The sequence below is a fragment of the Stylophora pistillata genome, chromosome 6, assembly GCF_964205215.1.
Source record: "Stylophora pistillata chromosome 6, jaStyPist1.2, whole genome shotgun sequence".
NCBI classification, from domain to species: Eukaryota; Metazoa; Cnidaria; class Anthozoa; order Scleractinia; family Pocilloporidae; genus Stylophora; species Stylophora pistillata.
The window spans coordinates 15,354,748-15,376,484 of record NC_142524.1 but is presented as its reverse complement, the minus strand read 5'-3'; the positions used below and the strand labels follow the sequence as shown (position 1 = coordinate 15,376,484).

Genomic DNA, 21,737 nt, shown 5'->3' with positions numbered 1-21,737 from the left:
TGTTCACTAGATGAATGTCCATCGGTTGTGTAGCACAGTACATTTTGTTAACATTTATCAACTAAGTAGCACCTAATCGTTGGACAATGTCACCCACCCTTTGAACAATGGAAAAAGATCATGGAATTTTCATAAACTAAAGACTGTAGCAACCATAAGTTTAAGAAAAATATATCACTAATGAACAGGCAAAGTAGAATTTGGTTTTAACAGGAAATTTACCAGCAACATGATGTCAGTGAGGAACTAATTGCACAACAGACAACAGACCAAGGAACTGAGAGTTTCCAACACTTTATTAAGTTAACTTTAACATATAATGGTGGTTCAAATTTACTTGATGTGTTACATCATATTTTCACTCTGAAAGGACTGAAAAGAAATTGTGGGCTCACTGCATGTCAATCCTGGTGTGTCTTTCTTAAAAGACAAACTGACTTAAAATGCAGGCCCAAAAAGCCACTTTTGTTTGGTGTGTTTCATTGAAGATCAAGATTTTGACTTATTTCAAATTGAAACAATAGAGACATCAGGAAAAGAAACAGGTAAGACCAGTGCATGAGCTAAGACTTGCATTATCATTCCATAGAATTAAATTTAGAAATATTACACTGTAAAGTTACCATGACTTTGCAGGAACAGGCCCCTGCTGTCTAGAAATTCTTGAAGACTTGTTATATGTCAATCCCTTTCCTCCAAAAAGCATCCATGAACCACCTTAGTCACAAGATTTTTTTCCTTTTTTTTTCTTCACTCAAGCCAATCACCATTGAGGCATGGTGACATGGTACCCAATCAAATTAATTTATTAAAATAAATAATACCTCCATTAAAACTCCAACTACCAGGTATCTCTGGATTCTATAGGGGTTTCTCTAGGGGCTGGTTACCAGCAGTCTGTAAGACCAATCACTACTGTCTGTTTAGCCAGCAAGCACTCTTTTTGATGTTGGAAATTACATTTCTGATCTTCTAGATTTCAAATTTTCCCTGAGGGAGCATGCCCCCTGACCCTTACAGGTAAAGGGGCCTTATTACACACCATTGGCAGCAGTTTATAGCAAAAGTTATTGAAACCCCTGTTTCTTTAGGATTGATTCTCATAATGGCTGGGTTGAGAAGTTGCACCCAGGCAGGGAAAAGAGAAATGACTTTCCCAGTAAAATTGCATTAAAATCTATGTGCTTCAGGGATGTTGTAGCAGTCAACTGTCCTACTCAGCTCATGACAATTTTTTTGATAGTCTATGCTGGATTTTTGTAACCCATCACTATTAATTTTAATGCTTCATTTTATCAAAACCCAAGATCTCAGCATGGAACAGACCTTTTTTTAAAAAAAAACCTATCTTAAATAATTTATAACAATATTATCAGTTCTGATCAACAGTCATGTTCACCCCTTGAAACAATTTGCACAGTTTTTATATTTTAAAAATAACCTTCTTTACTTTGAGCAAATTAATAATGTTAACATCTGCCTCTGTCTGAATTCATTGTGATAGCTTATAGGATAAAATAGTAATTGACAATCCTTTTTGTACAGGATTCTTCCAGCATTCCTTTTTCCAATAATTTCTAAGTTGAGCTTGTCAAGCAGTTCACAGAGGTTATGGGAAATCACAGTCTATACTTTGCATGCTGCACATCAGACTCTACTGTACAGAATTTTATGAAGTAAATTTGTTTTCATTATACTGCGACATTTGGTACGCGAGTCACGTTGCTAAAGTTAACCGTTACTAATTAAATACAATCCATCTCCTTTGTTTCTTGAGTTTTCACCCAACATTGTGGTACAAAGTACCTTGTGTGACATAGTGTGACACTTGTGTCACACCATCAAACTAAGCTGGTTTGAATTGATCATTACTGACAATAAGTTCATTAGAGTGATAAACCCTTCACATTATTTTGATTATTACATTTCAACTACACCTTCATTTCTTGGCACAGAACAATTAAATTATTAAATAACATTACAGTTATTGCAGCAGTATCTCACATTAGTCCATAATTTTCATTGTGTGCTAACATTCACTTTCTTCTCCTTCTTCAGGTGAGACAATCAGCTGAGATGAGGCAAACTTTCCTTTATGGATACAAGACGATGGAGGACATTCCTGTAGAAAAAAAAAGAAAGGGGGCTCATTGAACAGAGGTCCTAACTACAGAGGAGCTAATTGACGAGGCTCATTAGAGAGGGGGCTTATTGAACAGAGGTCCTAACTAATGAGGAGCTAATTGAAGAGGCTCATTAGAGAGGGGGCTTATTGAACAGAGGTCTTAACTAAAGAGGAGCTAATTGAAGAGGCTCATTAGAGAGGGGGCTTATTGAACAGAGGTCTTAACTAAAGAGAAGCTAATTGAAGAGGCTCATTAGAGAGGGGGCTTATTGAACAGAGGTCTTAACTAAAGAGGAGCTAATTGAAGAGGCTCATTAGAGAGGGGGCTTATTGAACAGAGGTCTTAACTAAAGAGGAGCTAATTGAAGAGGCTCATTAGAGAGGGGACTTATTGAACAGAGGTCTCAACTAAAGAGGAGCTAATTGAAGAGGCTCATTAGAGAGGGGGCTTATTGAACAGAGGTCCTAACTAAAGAGGAGCTAATTGAAGAGGCTCATTAGAGAGGGGGCTTATTGAACAGAGGTCCTAACTAAAGAGAAGCTAATCGAAGAGGCTCATTAGAGAGGGGGCTTATTGAACAGAGGTCTTAACTAAAGAGGAGCTAATTGAAGAGGCTCATTAGAGAGGGGGCTTATTGAACAGAGGTCTTAACTAAAGAGGAGCTAATTGAAGAGGCTCATTAGAGAGGGGGCTTATTGAACAGAGGTCTTAACTAAAGAGAAGCTAATTGAAGAGGCTCATTAGAGAGGGGGCTTATTGAACAGAGGTCTTAACTAAAGAGGAGCTAATTGAAGAGGCTCATTAGAGAGGGGGCTTATTGAACAGAGGTCTTAACTAAAGAGGAGCTAATTGAAGAGGCTCATTAGAGAGGGGACTTATTGAACAGAGGTCTCAACTAAAGAGGAGCTAATTGAAGAGGCTCATTAGAGAGGGGGCTTATTGAACAGAGGTCCTAACTAAAGAGGAGCTAATTGAAGAGGCTCATTAGAGAGGGGGCTTATTGAACAGAGGTCCTAACTAAAGAGGAGCTAATCGAAGAGGCTCATTAGAGAGGGGGCTTATTGAACAGAGGTCCTAACTAAAGAGGAGCTAATTGAAGAGGCTCATTAGAGAGGGGGCTTATTTAACCCTTTAACTCTTGAAAGTGATGTCCATACATCATGTACCCAACAGATAATGAGAATACTTAAACTTATCACGTAGAAGTTGTTATTTTGATCTAACACCAAATTCTCATACCTAATTTACAAGGAAATATCTGGTATGGCCAGAGGGGAGAATTGAAAATCAGATCTTGGGAGTTAGTGGTACTTCTCTATGTGAAAACCTGTGACCTTCTGGATGGGAGACTTCCTAGAGAAGCATACTTAAAAGATTTCTCCTTCAAATCTAACAGGTTAGCCAACTTTTGCTTTCTAACCAATTGTTTGTTTTGCAGAAAAAAATTCTAGTCTTGGGAATCATCATGCCAGTGGGTTATTTAGTATAATTATATTATAATAAGTTCTATACCTTGACATTTCAAATCAAGTTACCTTTTGCATTTGCTTATGGTAATTGGTACTTGTTCCTTTTTGAAAATTAAATTCATAATCGTTTTTTCAGGTCTGAAACAAAATACCTTACAGTCTTCCACAAGGCAGACTGGGCTAGCTCCATGAAGGCTTCTCTCTTGTAGAAAGTCAAGGAACTGCAATAAAATAATGCATGGAATCAGGTCCTTGTAAAGCAAATCAACCCCCAAAAATCACAGTGATCCAACTTACATTTATCATGTTTTACAAGAAAAGGAGCATAGTCAATGCTATAAATGAAATTTTAGCATCACAAAAACCATTTTGATGAAAGCTTCCTTATCAGTGTCTCTATACCTCTGCAGAATCATTAAAAAGTTCATCTTCGCCTTCTCCTGGTGGTCTGTTTTTCATCACTTCTACAATCTCCTTATCTGAGCTGTCCTCAGGAATGGAAAATTGTCGGTCAATGTACTTCAAACGAATGAAATTTTGCCTTTCCTCCCTGCAAAGAATCGAAGTAAGTTGTATACTGCTATGATGACAGTGAAACCTGTAAAAAGCAAACATTCCCAGTACCCCTGCTGGTGCATACATTTAAAAGGTGTCCATCTCACACATGTCTTAGGGTGAAGTGTTCTCCAGAGATTTTTCAGTAGCCATGCATCCATAAGAAAACTCTAGCGAGCAAAGGTGAAAATTCATCTTTGATCGAGACAGGTATTTTATCACTGTTAAATCAAATTAAAGTAACCTACATTCAAGAAGAGAGAGGCCCATGAAAAGGCCCCCTGCTGAATGCTTCTGGAGAGCTCAGAGTGTACTGTGTCATTATAATAACAAGCTTAACTTTTAAGTCTGCACAGTATCATTGTGTGGCACTGATTTCTTGTTCATTGTTCTTCTTTTTTGACAGTAACCAATCAAATTTACCACCTCAAGTAACATTGCCTAAAATCTCTTGAAATTCAAGAAAATTCAACACTTTGAAGAACAGTTCTACCATTTTGAAATTTTCTTCAACCTGTTGTGCTTGAAATAAGTGAGAACACTAAAATCTTGTTTGAATTTGAGCATTTTCTTTTTTTGTGTACGATAATTATTCTTCAAATATAACTTACTTTGCACAATCTCTTGTGGGTTTCTGATATTCTCCAAGCTTGCCTTCAGATATCCTATTCACTTTACTGTTACCCATTCCTTCCATAAACTAAAAAAAAGAAAAACAGAAAAAAAAAAAAAAAGCAACAATTAATTTAGACAACCATTAGTTTAGTACATCTGTAATACAAGAGTATACAATAGAATCACATCATTGAATAAAATCTCACATTGATTAGTTATCAAAGTGAGGTATTTAGCATGGAATCACAAGGTGAAAAGGAGGCTAAGTGATATTGTTTCACATCTAGTATACATAACAAGTATGGGTAATGCTGTTTACCTTTTTTTTCTTATTTTGATTCAATTATGCGATTTAAGGAAAATCCATAACTTGACTCGTGAATTCTGCACTAAATTGCACTTGAAAACTGATATCACACTCATCACTTCGCCATTTGACTGTGCAATATTGGTTTTTGCGTGGTGCAATTAAATGCAGAATTCCCTTATCAAGTAATGAATTTTCCCATATAATCTCATTATAGTTTCTTCCATGTGGGGGTTTTAGTTACTGTACTAAATTTAAATTTGTGAATGACACACCACAGGCAAGTGATTTCAAATTGATATGTACAAGTCTCCTCCCACCACTAATATGGCTTATTCCACAATTTAAATGCATAGAGATCAGACAAATAGTTAACCAGGTTAAGTGGGTGCACATTTTGACACAGTGATCTTAAAATATGAACTTCTCATGAATGGAGATTGAGGGCCATGCTTGGGAATGTTGGCCCAAGGTTGTGGCACTGTGGAGCGAGCGAGGTTAGTGTGTACCAGTAGTTTACTATATGCCACTCAGACCAAACTTCTTAATTTCCCATTTGCTGTCATCGGGAGGAAAAATACACGGCCATCCCCATTTCTGTGGAAACAGTCCATACAGCAAAATACAGACCAAGTACAAACCAATCAGGACTACCTAACCATGTAATAAATTTCATTTACTATGAACCTATACCTTAACAGTTTGCTCCTCCCATTTGTCTAACGTCAGTGATCTTACTTTAGACACATGCACTCCCAGGCTACGATGAATTCCAGAACATTCGATGCAAACTAAGATTCCAAGGTTTATACTTGCCCAGTCTGGTCCTAAAAAGAGAAAAAAAAATTTAATAGGAATTGGCTTTTAATTTGTTATTTTTCATTGACCAGAGGAAAGGTTAAAAGACTCACAACTTGTTTTGAAAAGGGAATTGAATCAATTATCAAATCACTTCACTTCATTTGAACAAAATCAGGAGTTTTCACATAAACATTTCTTTACATCATTCACTTCACAACCACAGTTTGAAATTTTGCCTTAAACATGGTTGTTATTGAAGCTGGTAGGTCAGGCAGAAACCTGCTCGCTGTCAGACCTTTTTTGAATTGTGATCAAAGAATGCACTCTTGTATCAATATTCAAACATGTCCCAGAATGCTGGAAAACATGTCTTAAATATTTCCAGGGAAACATACCCCAAACCCCTATAGAAGGGCATGTTGCAATGCTAGCACAATTCATTTCAGCCACCCAATCAGTTCAGACCATGCATCAGATTCTATTACATTTTCTAATGCCAATCCTACTTGAATTTTCAAATAGCTTAGTAAAGTTTCCAAGCTACCCTAAATCTTCTTGAAACACATTTTGTATCAGTAAGGTTGAGAAAATTTTTCTTTCACATTTCCCACACAGTTTTCCTCAGTCATCTAATTACAATATACAAAAATGGTAAAAGGAGGGGATAAAAATTGGTCATCAGATTAAGTTAATGATACTCCATACTTGGTGTTGAGCAGTCTGCACAGTATGAGTTTCCATCTACTTTTCTTATTCGCTGTGATGCATCAAGTGCATATACTTTCTTCGTATTGGCTGACTGGCTAGATCTGTCTACTTGTGATCTGGCAAGAGACTGATGGAAGAAAAATAGACTACTGGTTGAATATCATGTAGAAATTTCAGTTGATGTTCTACTGTGAAGGTGTAGTCTGATCGTCCAGGTGAGTGTAGTCCTGAGAAGGACTGTTGTCGGTGGCAGTGACTGACATTTCGACAACCTGTGCAGAAGTCATCATCAGAGTCAAGTGAATGATTGTTGTCAGTAGAATGTTCTTATTCCAGTTCGTGGAATAAGAACACGAACTGGAATAAGAACATTCTACTGACAAAAATCATTCACTTGACTCTGATGATGACTTCCGCACAGGTCGTCGAAACGTGAGTCACTACCACCGACAACAGTCCTTCTCAGGACTACACTCACCCAGACGATCAGACTACACCTTCACATGTTACCCCCGGGTTCAAGCCATTTACTGCATGATGTTCTACTGTATTGTCAGGAAAATTTGCAACTGCAGAGATAAATAATTTTTCCCTTACAGCCAAATATCACACAGCTTATATAATGGCAAAACTGACCAATCAGAATAACCCTCATTCTTTTGGCATGTAATTCTTAGCTGTAAAAAACTCCTCTTTTGACCCTGATGATGGCTTATACTCAGGTTGATGAAAGAAATGTTGGTTAATGTGGCTGGCAACAGTCCTCCTTAGGACTACAGACTACATGACCATCCATTATTCTTTGGTTCAAACCATTATGTTACTAGTTTAACAAGTACTGCTTGTATTTACCTGTAATTTTGCTTTTGAATTTCTTAATGCATCAGCAGTTGCTTTCTGGTGGGAAAAAAATGGACAAAAAGTAAAAATTAAAAAAAAATTGATAAAAAACAATAGCTAAACAATACTATTATACAGCTGCTATAATTATATAGCTATACAAATCCTGTGTTCTGATTGGCCACCTGAGCAGGCAAAATGGGCCAGGATTGAGCAGTTTGATCCTGAGCAAGAAAAAAATGCTTGGTGCAAACTTACAAAGTTGGTTATTTTTGGACAATGGAGGTGATGAAATTGCACAATGTGGCAGAAAACTGTCAAAACAAGGGAAACATAGACAAATCTTGTGGGTTTATTGTGCTTAATTAACTAACACAGTTGGCTTTCTGTCCTAGCTCTTGAAAGAAACAAGTCATTCTTGATTCTTATTAAAGCAAAATCTTTTTGGTGTATAATAAATATTTTATTGACCAAGCTTCTTTGGTCAAAAAGGCTGGACACTAGCCTCCTTAGGACCACAAAAAGGCAGAAAAGAATTTGGCCGAGAACCAGCCACCCTGACCTCACACACTGGGTCAATGACGCATACATCAATTAATTACAGGCTCAAGTGCAATTGATCTGTATTATGCCTTCTGCAATTTCCCCCTTTGCCTCAGACACAACCATCCAATAAGCGTATTCAACTTGAGCTTGTAAAAATGAGTTGCATTAATATCACACAAATTAAAAGAAAACCCTGGGATGTGAGAGAATAAAACTAATCTCGATCAAATGTTTTTATTAATAAATATCATTTGAAAATGTAAGATAACATTGACTTGCCTGAATGGCTGTTACCCACTCTTGTACTTCTTGATCTGTTACTGCCTGGAATATTCTTTCACTACTTGGAGAAATGAGCTGCAGAGACAAAAAAAAAATCAGGAGAAATACAGAATGTTTTCTTTTTACAAAAAGGAAAAACCTTTTTAAATAAGTCACATAAATTATTAGTCACCTGAAAACAGTTATTTCTGTCAGCATCTCCTGCAGTACAAAACTTTACTGTACAAAGAATCAGATTTTCCATAACTGATGGACTGATCTGCTCTTGACCTTGGGCCAACAGCCTTCCATCTTTTTGGTCTACAATAAAGTACTGATAAAGGATGAAAAACTTAGTGTGGGAGCAATTAAAACTTACTAATTATCTCTGCTACAGTATTTGCGACATGTACATGCTATATACACATCATAAACACTGCTCCTTACCTAATGGACCTAAAATTCATTCACTCACTCCATTCTATCTATTAGAAAATCATTTTTATGCATTAAAACCTGAATTAAATTCTTTATCCCCAGCCTCCCCTTCTAGGTTTGTTTCTGTCCCCAGAGTCATGGGATTTAACCTCTCTTTTTGTGACACAATCACCTTGTGAGCTATTTTCACACCTGGTTTGGTTGCATGGATCTTCTTAGAGTAGTCAGAATTTTATCATACGTTTTGATTTTATTACTTTTTGGGGCACAAGTTGAATTTTCAGCATCACTTTAGCCATCAATCAAAATTAGAAGGGTCAAATTTTTCACCACTTCATTGAATAATTATAACAAACCATCAGATAGCTCCAAGGAGCCTTTGATTTGGTCTAAAGTCTATAATTGTTTTGGTAACAAATGTTGATCAATACTTTTGTGCAGAATAAAACACTCCTACCAGGAGTGGCCATCTTGATTTGGGAAAGCCTTTCTGTTTTATCCTAAGATAACCTCTTTTACATTGCTCCCATCCATGTGAAGAGGTAACTTGAGTTCCTTCTCCTGTTGATACTCTGAAATAAAGACATTTGGAAAAATTAATTTAAAAAAAAAAGAAACATATCATAGGACAGTTTAGCTTTGAATTCTTAGTGATGATACACTTTATTACAAAACCATTAAGTAAATACATACTACTTTACTCTAAAGGCAGGGCTGGTGTGGCATGAGATTTTGAAGGTGTGCATACAGTGTGGAAATTGGGAGTGCCAAAGGCTGTCCCCAAACTAGAGGGGTCTGAGGGCATGCTCCCCCAGAAAATTTTGAAATTTATGGTCTTGGAAATGCCATTTCCAACTACTGGTATTTCTGCGGAACTTTTTGATAACTAAATGCAACAGAAAAGTCAGTCATTAGTTAGTTATTTTACCCATCTCTGGAGTTTTCAGTAACCTACAACAAAATGGGGGTAAAAAAGATACTAGAAAAACAAACACACTCGCCAGTATAATTCGAAATTTAAAAATCCGTCCTATTTTATGGTAACTGTGACAAATGCTATAAGGGAATAAAAAATTTTTTTTTTCTTCCATATTTCAGCTGAACACACAAGCATATGTGTGTAAATGGAAGCTACGCCCCTGAAAGGGTGGAAGTTTCTGAAAAGAAATTTTGGTGCTGCGTCAGTGGGGCCTTACAAGATAATTTGGTTTAATCAACTGAGTTGATAAATGAATGTAAATTGGCCACCAAAGAGAGTTTCTACAACTGATGTTTCAAGCATTATAGCTCTAATGAATGCTAAATTGCTTCAAATGTCAGCCTTAGAAATTCTCTATGAGTGGAGGGCCACTTTACTTTATGAACTCAGTTGAATTAAAACCAACTTATCTTACTTTATTCTACTTAACACATCAAGTGACTTTTAATCAGCATTAAAGTGGCTCTGTCCTTACTTGACAGTTCTTGGTCCATCTCCTTGTGTTTGCTCTGCATTGTTGTCCTGTGGTGTGACTTCAGAACTTGGACTGAGAAGATCATCTGGTACAACTTTAATGACTTTATCTTGAGCATCATCGGTACCTAACATGCAAATTAAGAGAACAATTACTGTCTTCTGGGATGCAATACTAAATATTAACGTACAGGCCCGTACAGGCCTGATTTTTTTCAGGTCTGATTTTCGCTATTGCATAAATAGAGCTATCTACTGCGAAGGATCGTGCATCATATGTATTTAATACCGCAGTTCAAAATATATGAACTTCATATATATTCATTGCATCTGATTTATCGTCACGGGTTTATTATGAATCAACTTAACGGCCTGCTCCCAGTTGGCTTGTTGGCTCAATTGGTAGAGCGCTGCACTAGTATTGCAGAGGTCAGTGGTTCGAATCCTGTACAGGCCTGATTTTTTTCAGGTCTGATTTTCGCTATTGCATAAATAGCGCTATCTACTGCAAAGGATAGTGCATCATACGTATTTAATACCGCAGTTCAAAATATATGAACTTCATATATATTCATTGCAACTAAATATTAAGTATTTCCTAGATAAACTTCAATCAGCAAATTTTTGAGTAGTGGAAGCCCTTTAGCCATGCAGCTACTGGGAACCATTTACACTCTTAATGAAAAGAAGAGCTACTGATGAAAGTGTCTAACTTGCCACAGAATGCAGCGAGAGACAGTTGCCTTATGGTAACTAAGTTGGACTCCGGCCTAATTAAAAGGTCTGTATGCTCTCCAGCCATGGCCAAAGTCACTGTGTTGGGTTCTTACACAAGATACTTAACCAAGAACACAATGTGATGACTTTGGCTACTAGCTTAAACCTAGACAAGCAGATGTAACAAAATTATTTCTGTTCAATATTTCTTAATATTATTATATGGCTGTGTCTCACAAGGACTGGGAACTACCGAATTCACGAATTTGATTGGCTGAAATCAATATTGAAAGCGATCTAGATTTTCCCATCTGGATCAGCATCAAGACCGGTCTAGAAAAAAAAGGCAAAAAGAATATAAAAAAACTGGCACATAAGACACAGCCATATACCGAGCTAGGTCGGTCTGTATGGGAGAATCTTGACCTTGTTCGGTCTGTACTGGCGACCTCGGTCAAGATTCTCCCATACAGACCTCCCACTCCGTTACTAAGAACTAAATACAGAAAATCTGTCCAGTAACAAGTCTCTTAGCCAGGATGAAAGATGCCATCACACCAGCCACAAATTTTTTACGAGTATTTAACAATTCTTTAAAAATTTAATGTATTTAGCTTCATAACCATCTCTTAATCTTAAACTAGCAGCAATGTACTGCAGTACAGCTGTTCAGATTTCCATTGAACAAGGACAGCTTATAGAATGTCAGTGAGGTAAATTGGTACTAAAGATGTAGGTAAGACAACTAACACTACAACACATTTTAAGAAATCAGCAAACAAAAAGCCTGTTATCAGTCAATTAACTATATGGACTCTCCACATATCAATCATCAAAAAATGGAGTTTACCTACCAAGTTAAAGATAAACAACCTTAGAAAGCACTCAAAGCTTATATTCTTGTACAAACCTTCAGGACTAGTTGAGGAGTTCTCCTTTTTCTTGGCAGGGGAGGATGGCAGACTAGATGGTCGTTCAGGTTGGGGTTTTCCCTCTGAAGATGACGACACATCACCCTTTCTGGTGACTTGTGGAGATGAAGAAAGCTTAGGTTTTTCAACTACCTCCCACTCCTGATCCTAAAACAAGTTAAACACCAAAGGCAGATGAATGAGTCTCTAGTCAGAGAAAAACGTGAAATCTACATGCTTTTCCCAATTACTCGTATTCTTGCAAGTGGAAGTGGCAATTCATGAATACAAACAATCAAAAAGTTCCAAGTGAACTAAATGGCTTGTATTGCAAGGACCCTCACAAAAATCTCAGAGCATGTATTTCAGAAGAAGAGGAAAGAAGGAGAGAATCTCCCATACCTGATGTGGGTGATCTTTGCCAGATTTCTTGGATCCTGTAAGACAAAATTTCTGATCAATAATTTAACATGCTCTTAGAAAATTCAAGATGCAAAGATTCACGTCACATGGAAAGGTTCATAACTGAAGGACGGTTTAGCTGTTTGAAACTATAGAGAGTTCACACAGCTGTACAACAAGCTTACTCAGAATTGTTTAATTCCTTGTATGACAAAATAATTTGAATTAACAAAAAGTTAGACAAGGATTCAAGCATATTAACACAGGCAGCACAAAATAAATTAATCTCAATCAGCATTAAAGTGCAGTATTCATGGTGGTCACGCCCTTAGCAAAGAAGATGGCGCAGTCTGTAGGACAGGGAATGTAACATTTCATTTTGAACGTAAATAAATTTCAACATAAATCAGAAAGATAATAACGATTACAAAGATTATGGGGAGCAAGAAAAGAGAAGTTTATTACACCTGCCATTATACTACCTTGAATCAAATCCCCAATTCTGTTGAAGAATTTTCCTGCTTGTGCATTCACAGTGTTGACAGAATGGCCCAATGCTGCAGACCTAAAATGAATACACATCAAAGATAAGAGTATCACTAAATTTTTTGCACTCTTTTATTAGTGAATTATCACACCACCAACTGTTGAATGTAGCAAGTCTTTTTGAAAGTAAATCACAACTTCTCCGTACTGAGTCACCCAATTCAGTCTAAATGCATGCTAAAACATGCAAAGGTTTGGAAAATTGAGATACAAACTTACACTAACTTATGGAGCTGTGAGTTTGGATTTAGCAATCTGAACTAATATAACATACTATATAAAATAACTAAGGTTGTAATTACCCAAGAACAGTGGTCTGTGGCTCTGCAAACGACTGAGCATCCTTCTGATATAGAGAGAGAATATCTGCCTCACTTGCTGCCTGAATATCCTCATCATTTTGCAGATTTTCCTGGAGAGAGTAACTCATGCAGTTATCAAATTTGATTGATTTTACCTCATTGACCCTAATGCTTCCATGAGTACACGATTAGGTATTTCTACTCTCAATTTCAACATGTTTAAACCAGTTGCAGATGATAACCACAATGAAAAGAATACCAAGAGGTTTTTGCTTAATTCACAGGGAATGCTTGATTCAAAGTCAAATTTTCAGAACAAACACTGTAATAGATATTTCTGCCAGATAGTGATAAGAATTGAGATCTTGCCGGTGATAAATATCTGGCAGTAGGACACATTAATTTTATCAAGATGCATAACATGAACAGTTTTCTGTTGCTCTAGTTCCAATTAAATTTGTAATCTTACACCAACAAAGTCCAGATTTCATGAACAATGTTCCCAGATTAGAGCTTCTGTCAGTCCAACTTACCTCTAGTCTGGCATGTGTGTTTTGCAGTTCTTTGAAAAGATCATTCATATATGGCTCTACATCTTTCAATGTCTGTAAGAAAAAGTTTCCTCAGAATAATATATTGCTGCAGTCTACATGCATGTATCAAAATTTGTTATAAAGAATGAAAGCCAGTACTTGCTTTAAAATAAAAACACTCAGTAGTATACACTTAGGAGAGTCACAAGTTTATTTGCAATGCCATACCTGGTATGCAAAATTGAAGAAAGAAAACTGGGCAAGCATGTGCTCTAGAACTTTTTGAAGAATAATCACCTGTAAAATCCAAAACAAACCAAAACAAATCTTAAAACTTAAAAAAAATTGAAAAATACTGACTGACACAATTTATGTAAATATTATCACAAATAGCTGTTACAAGTGCATTTACTTCTATACCAACACACTCCACATTATTTAATCCCTAAAAGTATATTTTTCATCTTTTTACTAAATTTATGAAAACAATTATTATTGCCCCTACAGGGTCTTGGTCTACAAGCCATAACCCAAGGAGGCATCCTAGGAGTCCCCATGTTAATATTATTAGGACCCCTAGAGGTCTTGACAGTATGGACCAAGTGCAGTGAGGTCCGTACAAAAAAGACCGAGGGCCGATATTCTTCCAGTACGCTCCCGAGCAAGCTTGGTTAATAAGAGATTTATTATACAGCTGAAGTTCAAAGGGACACAAGTGCGGTATCATTCGGGACCATTCGGGACAGTGCCCGGTCCAATACTTAAAGAATATTGGACTGGCAATAGAGCATTTTGATTGGTTGATTTTAGTTATTGGCCCTCCGACTGGCCGAGTCATGTAATATGAAGATGATATGATGTATTCAGAGATTATCTACCAGATGAAATCTCAGTTGATCACAGTTACTAACAAGAGGAAGCTTTGATACACAGACTTGAAATTATTAGTCCTAAATATTGATTACTTAGGGCACAAGATCATCAGACTCTATAATAGAAAAAGAATTCACAGATTCGAACTACTACCAGCATTCTGCATGCAGGAGCACCTTTAGTGATAACTATTACTAACTATAAATAGATGTTGCATGTGCATCCACCGCTACACTAACACATTCACACATTCCAAGTTACCTGATCCGTAAAAGCATATTTTCAATCAACCTTATTGCTCAAGATGCATTATACTTACAACATACTGGTTACCGGTAGTAATCGTTTCTTCTAACATGTTTGAAATCACCCTAGTGTCAAACGTACCAAGCTTACCTTCTTTAAAGTGTGAATATCTCTAAGTGTTGACACATACTTGAGCAGAATTCGCTGGTAGTTATGTCTGGCATGTAGCACACCATGAGCAAGGCGGTCGACTACACTGGGCTGCAAAAGAAATTATGTCACGTGTATTCATTTTCTGTTTATCACCATGAATTATTGTTTCATATGTTTCATATGACAGAGACTAGAATAATGTAGGTTCTGCCAGCTGGCTGAATTCCTCATATAAACAAAGTTATTACCTCATACAAACTATAAGCAGACTTCAAAGATTGTTTTCTCTCAAGAAATGGTCAGTATGATCCACTCTTTTATGGATCAAAACAAGGCCAAACAAGAGGCTGCACTACTGGCTTTAACTTGGGTGTCCAAAATGGAATAAAGCACCAGTTATGAACATTTGTATGTAACACGAGTATATTAGCCATAACACCATTTGTCACATCTGTGACCATGTCAAGCTTTTTTTGAAAAGTTCTGTCTATCCTTAAAGGCTTTGACCATCAATGAAGGAGATAAGATTGTACTTTGTTTGCTATTGAGGGCTGAAAATGGCTTATTCACATCCCTTATGGCCATGCAATTTTCAGATTGTTGGAGCCTGATAGTAATTAAGTGCCTGTGCAGAAACAATGGAAGAGCCCTTTTGGAAGATATTGGATGACTGCACGACAATTCCAAACTTTGGATTTTCCACAGGAAGCCCACATAAAAAGTAATCTTAGTTGTGAATATTCCATACCTCTTGCAAATTGCTGAGGTGTGCAAGGCTGGAATACTTTTCCCAAGCAACGTGCAATGCATCTCTGGCTTTTTGCATTTGAGACTGAAGGTCCTAAAATCAACAATTACATCCCAGGGTATATATTATTTTAGTACCTGAGCGAAACAAAAACAAGGGAAGGTCACTAAAGACCAGGGGCCCGTTTCTCGAAAGTAGTGAGAACTTAACGGACCCATAAAGCTGTTCTGTTTTCATTCAAGATGGGGATTTCAAAAGTTTTGAAAACGATACAATAAAACTATCAGCTAAAGAAACAAAAAGGACTGGTTTGAGTGCCCGAAGCTGCTTTGAATTCCCATCCTTTAAATTTTGATTTTAAAACATGGCTTTGGGCCTGTTAAGTTACTGGGACTTTCGAGAAACGGGCCCCTGGTTATAGGTTGTGCAAAGCCATCACAAGTGTTTTGTAATGGACAGTGTGAGTTTGGAAGTAAGTGGCACTCCTTCCACATTTAACTGAAGAATTAGAGAAATAGTGGGAATCAGTAAAGTATGAATTCAAAGTTGCGCTTAATTGTGTAAACTGCCGTATATTTTACAAGGATTTCCAGCTCTAAGTAAAGCTGTAACTGTACCAGTGTAAAATTAAGATAACTTTTTATTGTGTGATTGGTATTGTCTATTAGCTGTTGACAAGTCGCTCATCTTTCACGTCACTCTGTCAGGTTGATGAATGAATGGCAAAGCTACCTTTACATTATTCTCTATTTAACACGCTTACACCATTTAAGGTTACTGTACACCTTCAGGGGTGTCTCGCATGTAAACGATGTAGTGTGTCTGGTTTAAACTGTAGATATCTAAACCACATATCAAATTAAAGCTTATAGGACTCTGGCTATCAGACTATACCAAAAACTTTTAAAAAAAACAAATTGTTGAATTTTTCACAACTTCTAAATGTGAGCAGCCGAATCACCTTTTGAATGTTACCTGTTAAAGCGACTTGTTTTTTGCTTAATATTTAACGTATTCCTCCATTTCTGGGGCCAAAGTGCTACAAAAATGTGTCTGATTTGCCATATTCAATTTCAGTGAAAAGCTACAGAACATTAGGGATTAAAAAAATGTGGAGTGATCATACAAAAATCGCTCTTGACAAAAAAGTATTTAGAAATAAAAAATTCGGAGACATGTTTTTGTTGTTTATATGTAAAACTCGCTACTGTCAAAACTTGAGAGCAATCGAACAAATTCCCATTGACTTGTAGCTCTTAAAAGGTGATTCAGGCGCTCGCATTTAGAAGTCGTGAAAAATTCGACAATTAATTTTTTTGGTATAGTCTGATAGCTAGTCCAATAAGCTATAATTTGATATAGGGGTTTAGATATCTACAGTTTAAACTGGATGCGCTACGTCGCTCGCACGCGAGACACCCCTGAAGGTGCATGGTAACCTTAAAGCTAAGTGCTTTGCAAGATTTTGAGCAATACATTTCTGGATGAATTATCCTCCTACCTTAGCTTTCTCAAATTCCTTGGTAAGAGCTGCTAATGGTTGTAGAGTCAGGATCTGTGTTTGACTCAGGAACATTTCCTTATAGCATTCTATTCTTTGCAGCATGTCTGCAAACTGTCCAATGATGTGTTCATACTTCTCAATAATCATTAGTTTGGCATATATTTTTACTTTCAACTCCCAGAAGTGATTGATGAAATCCATACATTATCGACAAACACACATCAGTCTGTATAATCAGTTATAACTTACCACAAAGCCAACATTATTGAACTACTGGTACTTGCTGAATCAACAGTGATATTACCTTTATTATTGGTTCACTGATGTCTTTATCATTTTCTACTGACTTGGCAACATCTACCAGTGCACTACCAAACCCAGCTGCTGCCTTACTGTGCTGCATTCCAGTACTGAAGTATGATTCCACAGAGGTAGTGAGTTTTGAAAGAGCTGGGCTCACCTGATACATAAATGAACACCAGATGTAATTTAAACCCCAGGATAACTGCATAATAGAAGAACAAAAGAAAGCATCTCTTTTATCCTTTGCCCTACAGATTTAGTGGTTCTGTGCATGCTTTGAAGTTACAAGCTTAACCCTTAAACTTCCAGAAGTGATTAACATGTAATTTCTCCCTATAATATCTATACATTATTTAATTTATTAGATTTGCTGACAGGTGGGGGCACCGTGACAGCTTAAACCTACCCATCTAGTACCCCAGGGGAGGACATCCACCACACAGTAATCTCGTGCGTGGGATTAATTAACGTCTCCTACCCCTAACCCTGCAGGAGACAAGGCCTATGGTTTAATTTGTCCTTATCTGAGAATACTAGAATATCTATCCATTTCTTGATATTATAGAAAGGTAGCAAATTCTCCTCAGTTATTTTAAGACCTTGAGTGTTGGTCTGGCTGGGGCTTGACAGGTTTTTACTGTCTGTTGACCTATCAATCTGGCCCTGGTTGTTCGAAGGATGGATAACGCTATACACTGGATAAATCTCTATCCGGTGGATAGCGCAGTACATTTTGGTAACACTTATCCGCTGGATAGTGATTTATCCATTGGATAGCGTTCTCTGCCCTTTGAACAACCGGAGCCTGGTATTTTACCACAACAGGCAATAATGTTGCAATCTGATTGGACAATTTGCTGTTATCAATAAGAGTACAGACAATACTGCTCGTATCAACATGTCACACAACTATCAAAGCTTGTTATGGACTCACGAGGCTGTACATTTTGACCAATGTGATGATGAATGTTGTTGCTGATAAAGAGTAGAGACCACATTCTCATTGCTAATTTTCAAGGAAATAAATATTATATAGTAGCAAGAGGAGAGAATTAACAATCAGATCTCTGCAATTAAAAGCTGGGGTTAAGATTCAAATTCTAAAATTGACTGTGTCAAACCCCACTCCTTTCCGAGCTTTGCCACTCAGAGCTCTACCCCTCTGTCTTAAAGCCAAATGGCATATAAATTATGGTATATTAGTGTTCAAGAATCCATTTCTCAAAGATTCTGGTGACAGATTGTGCTGAAAATTCTTTTTTTGTTTGCTGTGTTTTCATTCAGGATCAGCATATAACTGGTAACAGTTTTAAAATTTAATCAATTCAAATAGAAAAAAAAATAGAAAAGGCTGGTTCTTCAGCAAGGACCCACACCATCAATAACATGCAAAGTTAAACATATTGCTTCAGGGCCACAAAGAAACTAAGACTCTTCAGAAGCAGGCCTCAGTTTGTGCTGCACTAAGTGATAAGCTGGCATTTATACCAACAATTTTTCTGAGGAACTATTTCTAACGTAATCGTTTGATAGATTTGATATTTTAAAGCTGACATTTCAAGAAATTGAACCTACTAGACGATTTATTGGTTATAGTTCACTAATGCCTCAGAATTATATTTTAAATTGTAGTTCTTCATACATTTTTGGAAATATGGTTAAAAAATAAAGAGGAAACTGTCAGTAATAGACTTGGCAAATTCATTAAATCTGACTATCTCTATATTTTATGTTAAGAGCGAGATTGGCTGTTTAAATTGGGCTAATTAAGAGATTATAAGGTTCTAAATGGAACACCCAGGTAGGATTTTATTACCCCCGAGAGCAGTGGGGTGCAAGAGTTTTCCGTAGTAAACAGCTGATAACATACTGCAAATGTCATCGTAAAAGAATGGTGACTTCTTAAACTTTTATTACCGGGTTAATTTGAAAACAAAAGACTATTATATAATATGACTTGATATGTTTGAGGATATATTATTAGCGACTGTAAGGAAGTTATACTGACATTTCATTAAAGAAGTGGTGCTCATGCTTTTGTCAACACGTAAAATCTCACGAAATGGCAACTGAGGCCGAGAAACATTCAATAAAGTACGACAGACTCGAATTCGGCGATGCGTCGTGACAAAAAAACTAGAAGTCGCATAATAATTAGAGTCAAAAGTTTGATCATAGTTTGTGGTATGTTATTAAATCGAAAAGGGAAGAAATTACGTTTCACGCCAAAGAAAAGGCAGAGAATTGACGCAGAAATCTAAGACTCGGTTAATTCCTTACCTCAGCAGCCCGATCAGTCCAGTATTTCAGCGATTGATGACAAGTTGGACTATCATCCAAAACAAATTCGTAGACAGGGAGGTCAGGCACTGAGGCCTCGTAATGGTTGTCGTAAAACGTCATGAGCAATCGTCCAGGATTTTTCGCTAAAATTGACTAGTAACCCTTCACAAGAAATTGTTATAACACCGCCGAACAATGCAAATTAGGGTTAAATTTTTTTACACCTATATATCTCTGGCCAACCCCATTTTCCGACATCAAAACAGCTTAGGAGCTTGGCCAGGTTGTGGCCTAGAGCCTAAGAGCATCATGGGATTTCTTAAAAAAAAAAAAAAAATTGCCGGGAAAAGAGGGTACCAGGGTGACGAAGATTAATTTGCACGCTCATAGGAGAAGCGAGGGAGGGGAGCCTGAGGGAACTCGTACTCCTATGGTGTTTGGGTAAAATGAAAAAAATAAATAAATAAATAAAAAAAAAGACAACGCGAGTTAAAAAAGGTAAACATGGATTCATAATTTCCTTTGCTTTTGGCTCCGCTCACTTCAAATTTCGTCGTTACCGGGCCTGTATTAGACGAATTCAAGAGAAAATCATTTTCGAACTGCCTTTTTTTCGGGCAAATTAGTACTATCTCAACTACATGAGGCTGAAAAAGACAACATTTCAATTCAATTTCTAATTGCATTCATTTGGGAGTGGGGATTGAGGTATAGAAGAACCCTCAAAACCGCAGGAAAAAAATCATCCAAACCCGAGAATCCCAATCCCCCCTCATTGGGTGACACGCAGAACTTGCTCGTGAAACGCCTCGAGGTGCGTTTTCCTTAAAAGGCATGTAAGTGACTATTACGTTATCACTACGTCATAAATGCAAACGCAAACATTTTTCTCAGTAACGGTTAATACCCATTAACTTTCGACTGCAAAACTACTTTAATCTAGCAACAAAACGGACTGGGAAATATTTAGCGGAAGGAAATGGCAGCTTTTTTCAAAAGGAATCAACAGAGCGAAAGTCAATTTACAAAGGAAGGAATGAGAAGGAACGAGATTGAGTTTCAGTTTAGGGAGAAGGCGTGGTTTCTACACGGAAACAGGTCGGAATTCAAGAGAACAGATGAGTTGATTTTTTTCCTTCTGTGAGGTAGAAATTCGACCAGCACTTTTTTTTATTTCTGAAAACCTTGAAAATGTTGCTTCTAAAACTAGCTCCATGAAAGAAAAGGGAAAAGTTAGCGGGTATTAAAAAGTGAGAGTTATTAAGGTATTAAAAGTGAGAGTTTATAATTGGTAAATGCGCACATGCGCTCATGGGAGTTCTAAATGTCTTTCTTTGATTGCATCCATAGAGGGCACCACGAAAAAGTGGATGCTAGTAAAAAGAGAAACTATTGGTAAAATATATTTAACGATAGCTTAAGTCATCAGGAGTTCGAATGGTTAAAAAAAAATTCTTAAATACGTCGATCAAACTTACATTCTTGGTCACCGCGCAATGCTCCCGGGTGGAGTTTATTGGCTACCCAGCTTATCAAATGGCGTTGTTTAGTTCTTCATGAAGGGTTGTTTCAAGGAATGACCAAGTTAAGATTGATCTTGTTATTACCTTGGACTGATCACGAATGACGAAGCTAGTTGGTGCGAAACCATGGCTTCCAAGTTAGCCTCTTTTTTCAGGCTTAAGATGTTAAAACGGAGCGCAAGAGTAAAATTAAAGTATAATGGTGGCGACAGAAGTAGACTAAAGGAAAAAGCAGAAGGTCTGGGCTGGGTCGAAAAACGGAGGGAAAAAAGGTCGGGTAGCGTAAGGACCCTACGCGCTACGACCCAAACCTCTCTCCTTTTTTCGACCTGAACTAAAGCCTCCTGCCTTTTTCGCTCCCCTGATGTTATCGTGTGCTCGTTGTTTTACCAAACGAATGCCAGGAACAGTCTACTTTCAAGTGTTTTTGCGTTGACTATAGGGATTTTTTGTCAAAAAAATGAGAGAAGGAAACATCTTCTGCGAAGTGAATATTCTTCTTGTACAAGTTCGAATCCTTTTCGAAACTTTGTAGCCCTTCTGAACGTACTGTAATTCCCAGGTTAACGCGGTT

General features: G+C 37.2%; 1 protein-coding gene across 1 annotated transcript; it reads right to left on the bottom strand.

Annotated features, from left to right (window-relative positions):
* Positions 1-278: 278 nt before the first annotated feature.
* LOC111320942 (arf-GAP with coiled-coil, ANK repeat and PH domain-containing protein 3) lies at positions 279-19,911 on the bottom strand. Its single transcript, XM_022923687.2, has 22 exons — positions 19,638-19,911; positions 17,359-17,514; positions 17,052-17,165; positions 15,551-15,643; positions 14,800-14,910; positions 13,759-13,827; positions 13,531-13,602; positions 12,998-13,107; positions 12,632-12,714; positions 12,150-12,184; positions 11,747-11,915; positions 10,121-10,247; positions 9,124-9,238; positions 8,422-8,562; positions 8,247-8,324; positions 7,434-7,478; positions 6,579-6,708; positions 5,766-5,899; positions 4,762-4,850; positions 3,998-4,145; positions 3,748-3,816; positions 279-2,122 (listed from the first exon to the last, which is right to left on the bottom strand). Exons 1-22 carry the CDS (start codon positions 19,758-19,760, stop codon positions 2,030-2,032), a joined length of 2,304 nt encoding a protein of 767 aa, XP_022779422.2. The 5' UTR covers positions 19,761-19,911; the 3' UTR covers positions 279-2,029.
* Between the last annotated feature and the right edge of the window lie 1,826 nt (positions 19,912-21,737).

What these genes read in the sequence shown, in the direction of transcription:
- LOC111320942 (XM_022923687.2), bottom strand. Translation starts at nt 19,760, where the DNA reads ATGACGTTTTACGACAACCATTACGAGGCCTCAGTGCCTGACCTCCCT. An exon ending in AATTGGGGATTTGATTCAAG is followed by an intron (nt 12,185 to 12,631) that starts GTAGTATAATGG and finishes TTTGTCTTACAG; the next exon opens with GATCCAAGAAATCTGGCAAA. An exon ending in GATGGACCAAGAACTGTCAA is followed by an intron (nt 9,239 to 10,120) that starts GTAAGGACAGAG and finishes TCTTTATTTCAG; the next exon opens with AGTATCAACAGGAGAAGGAA.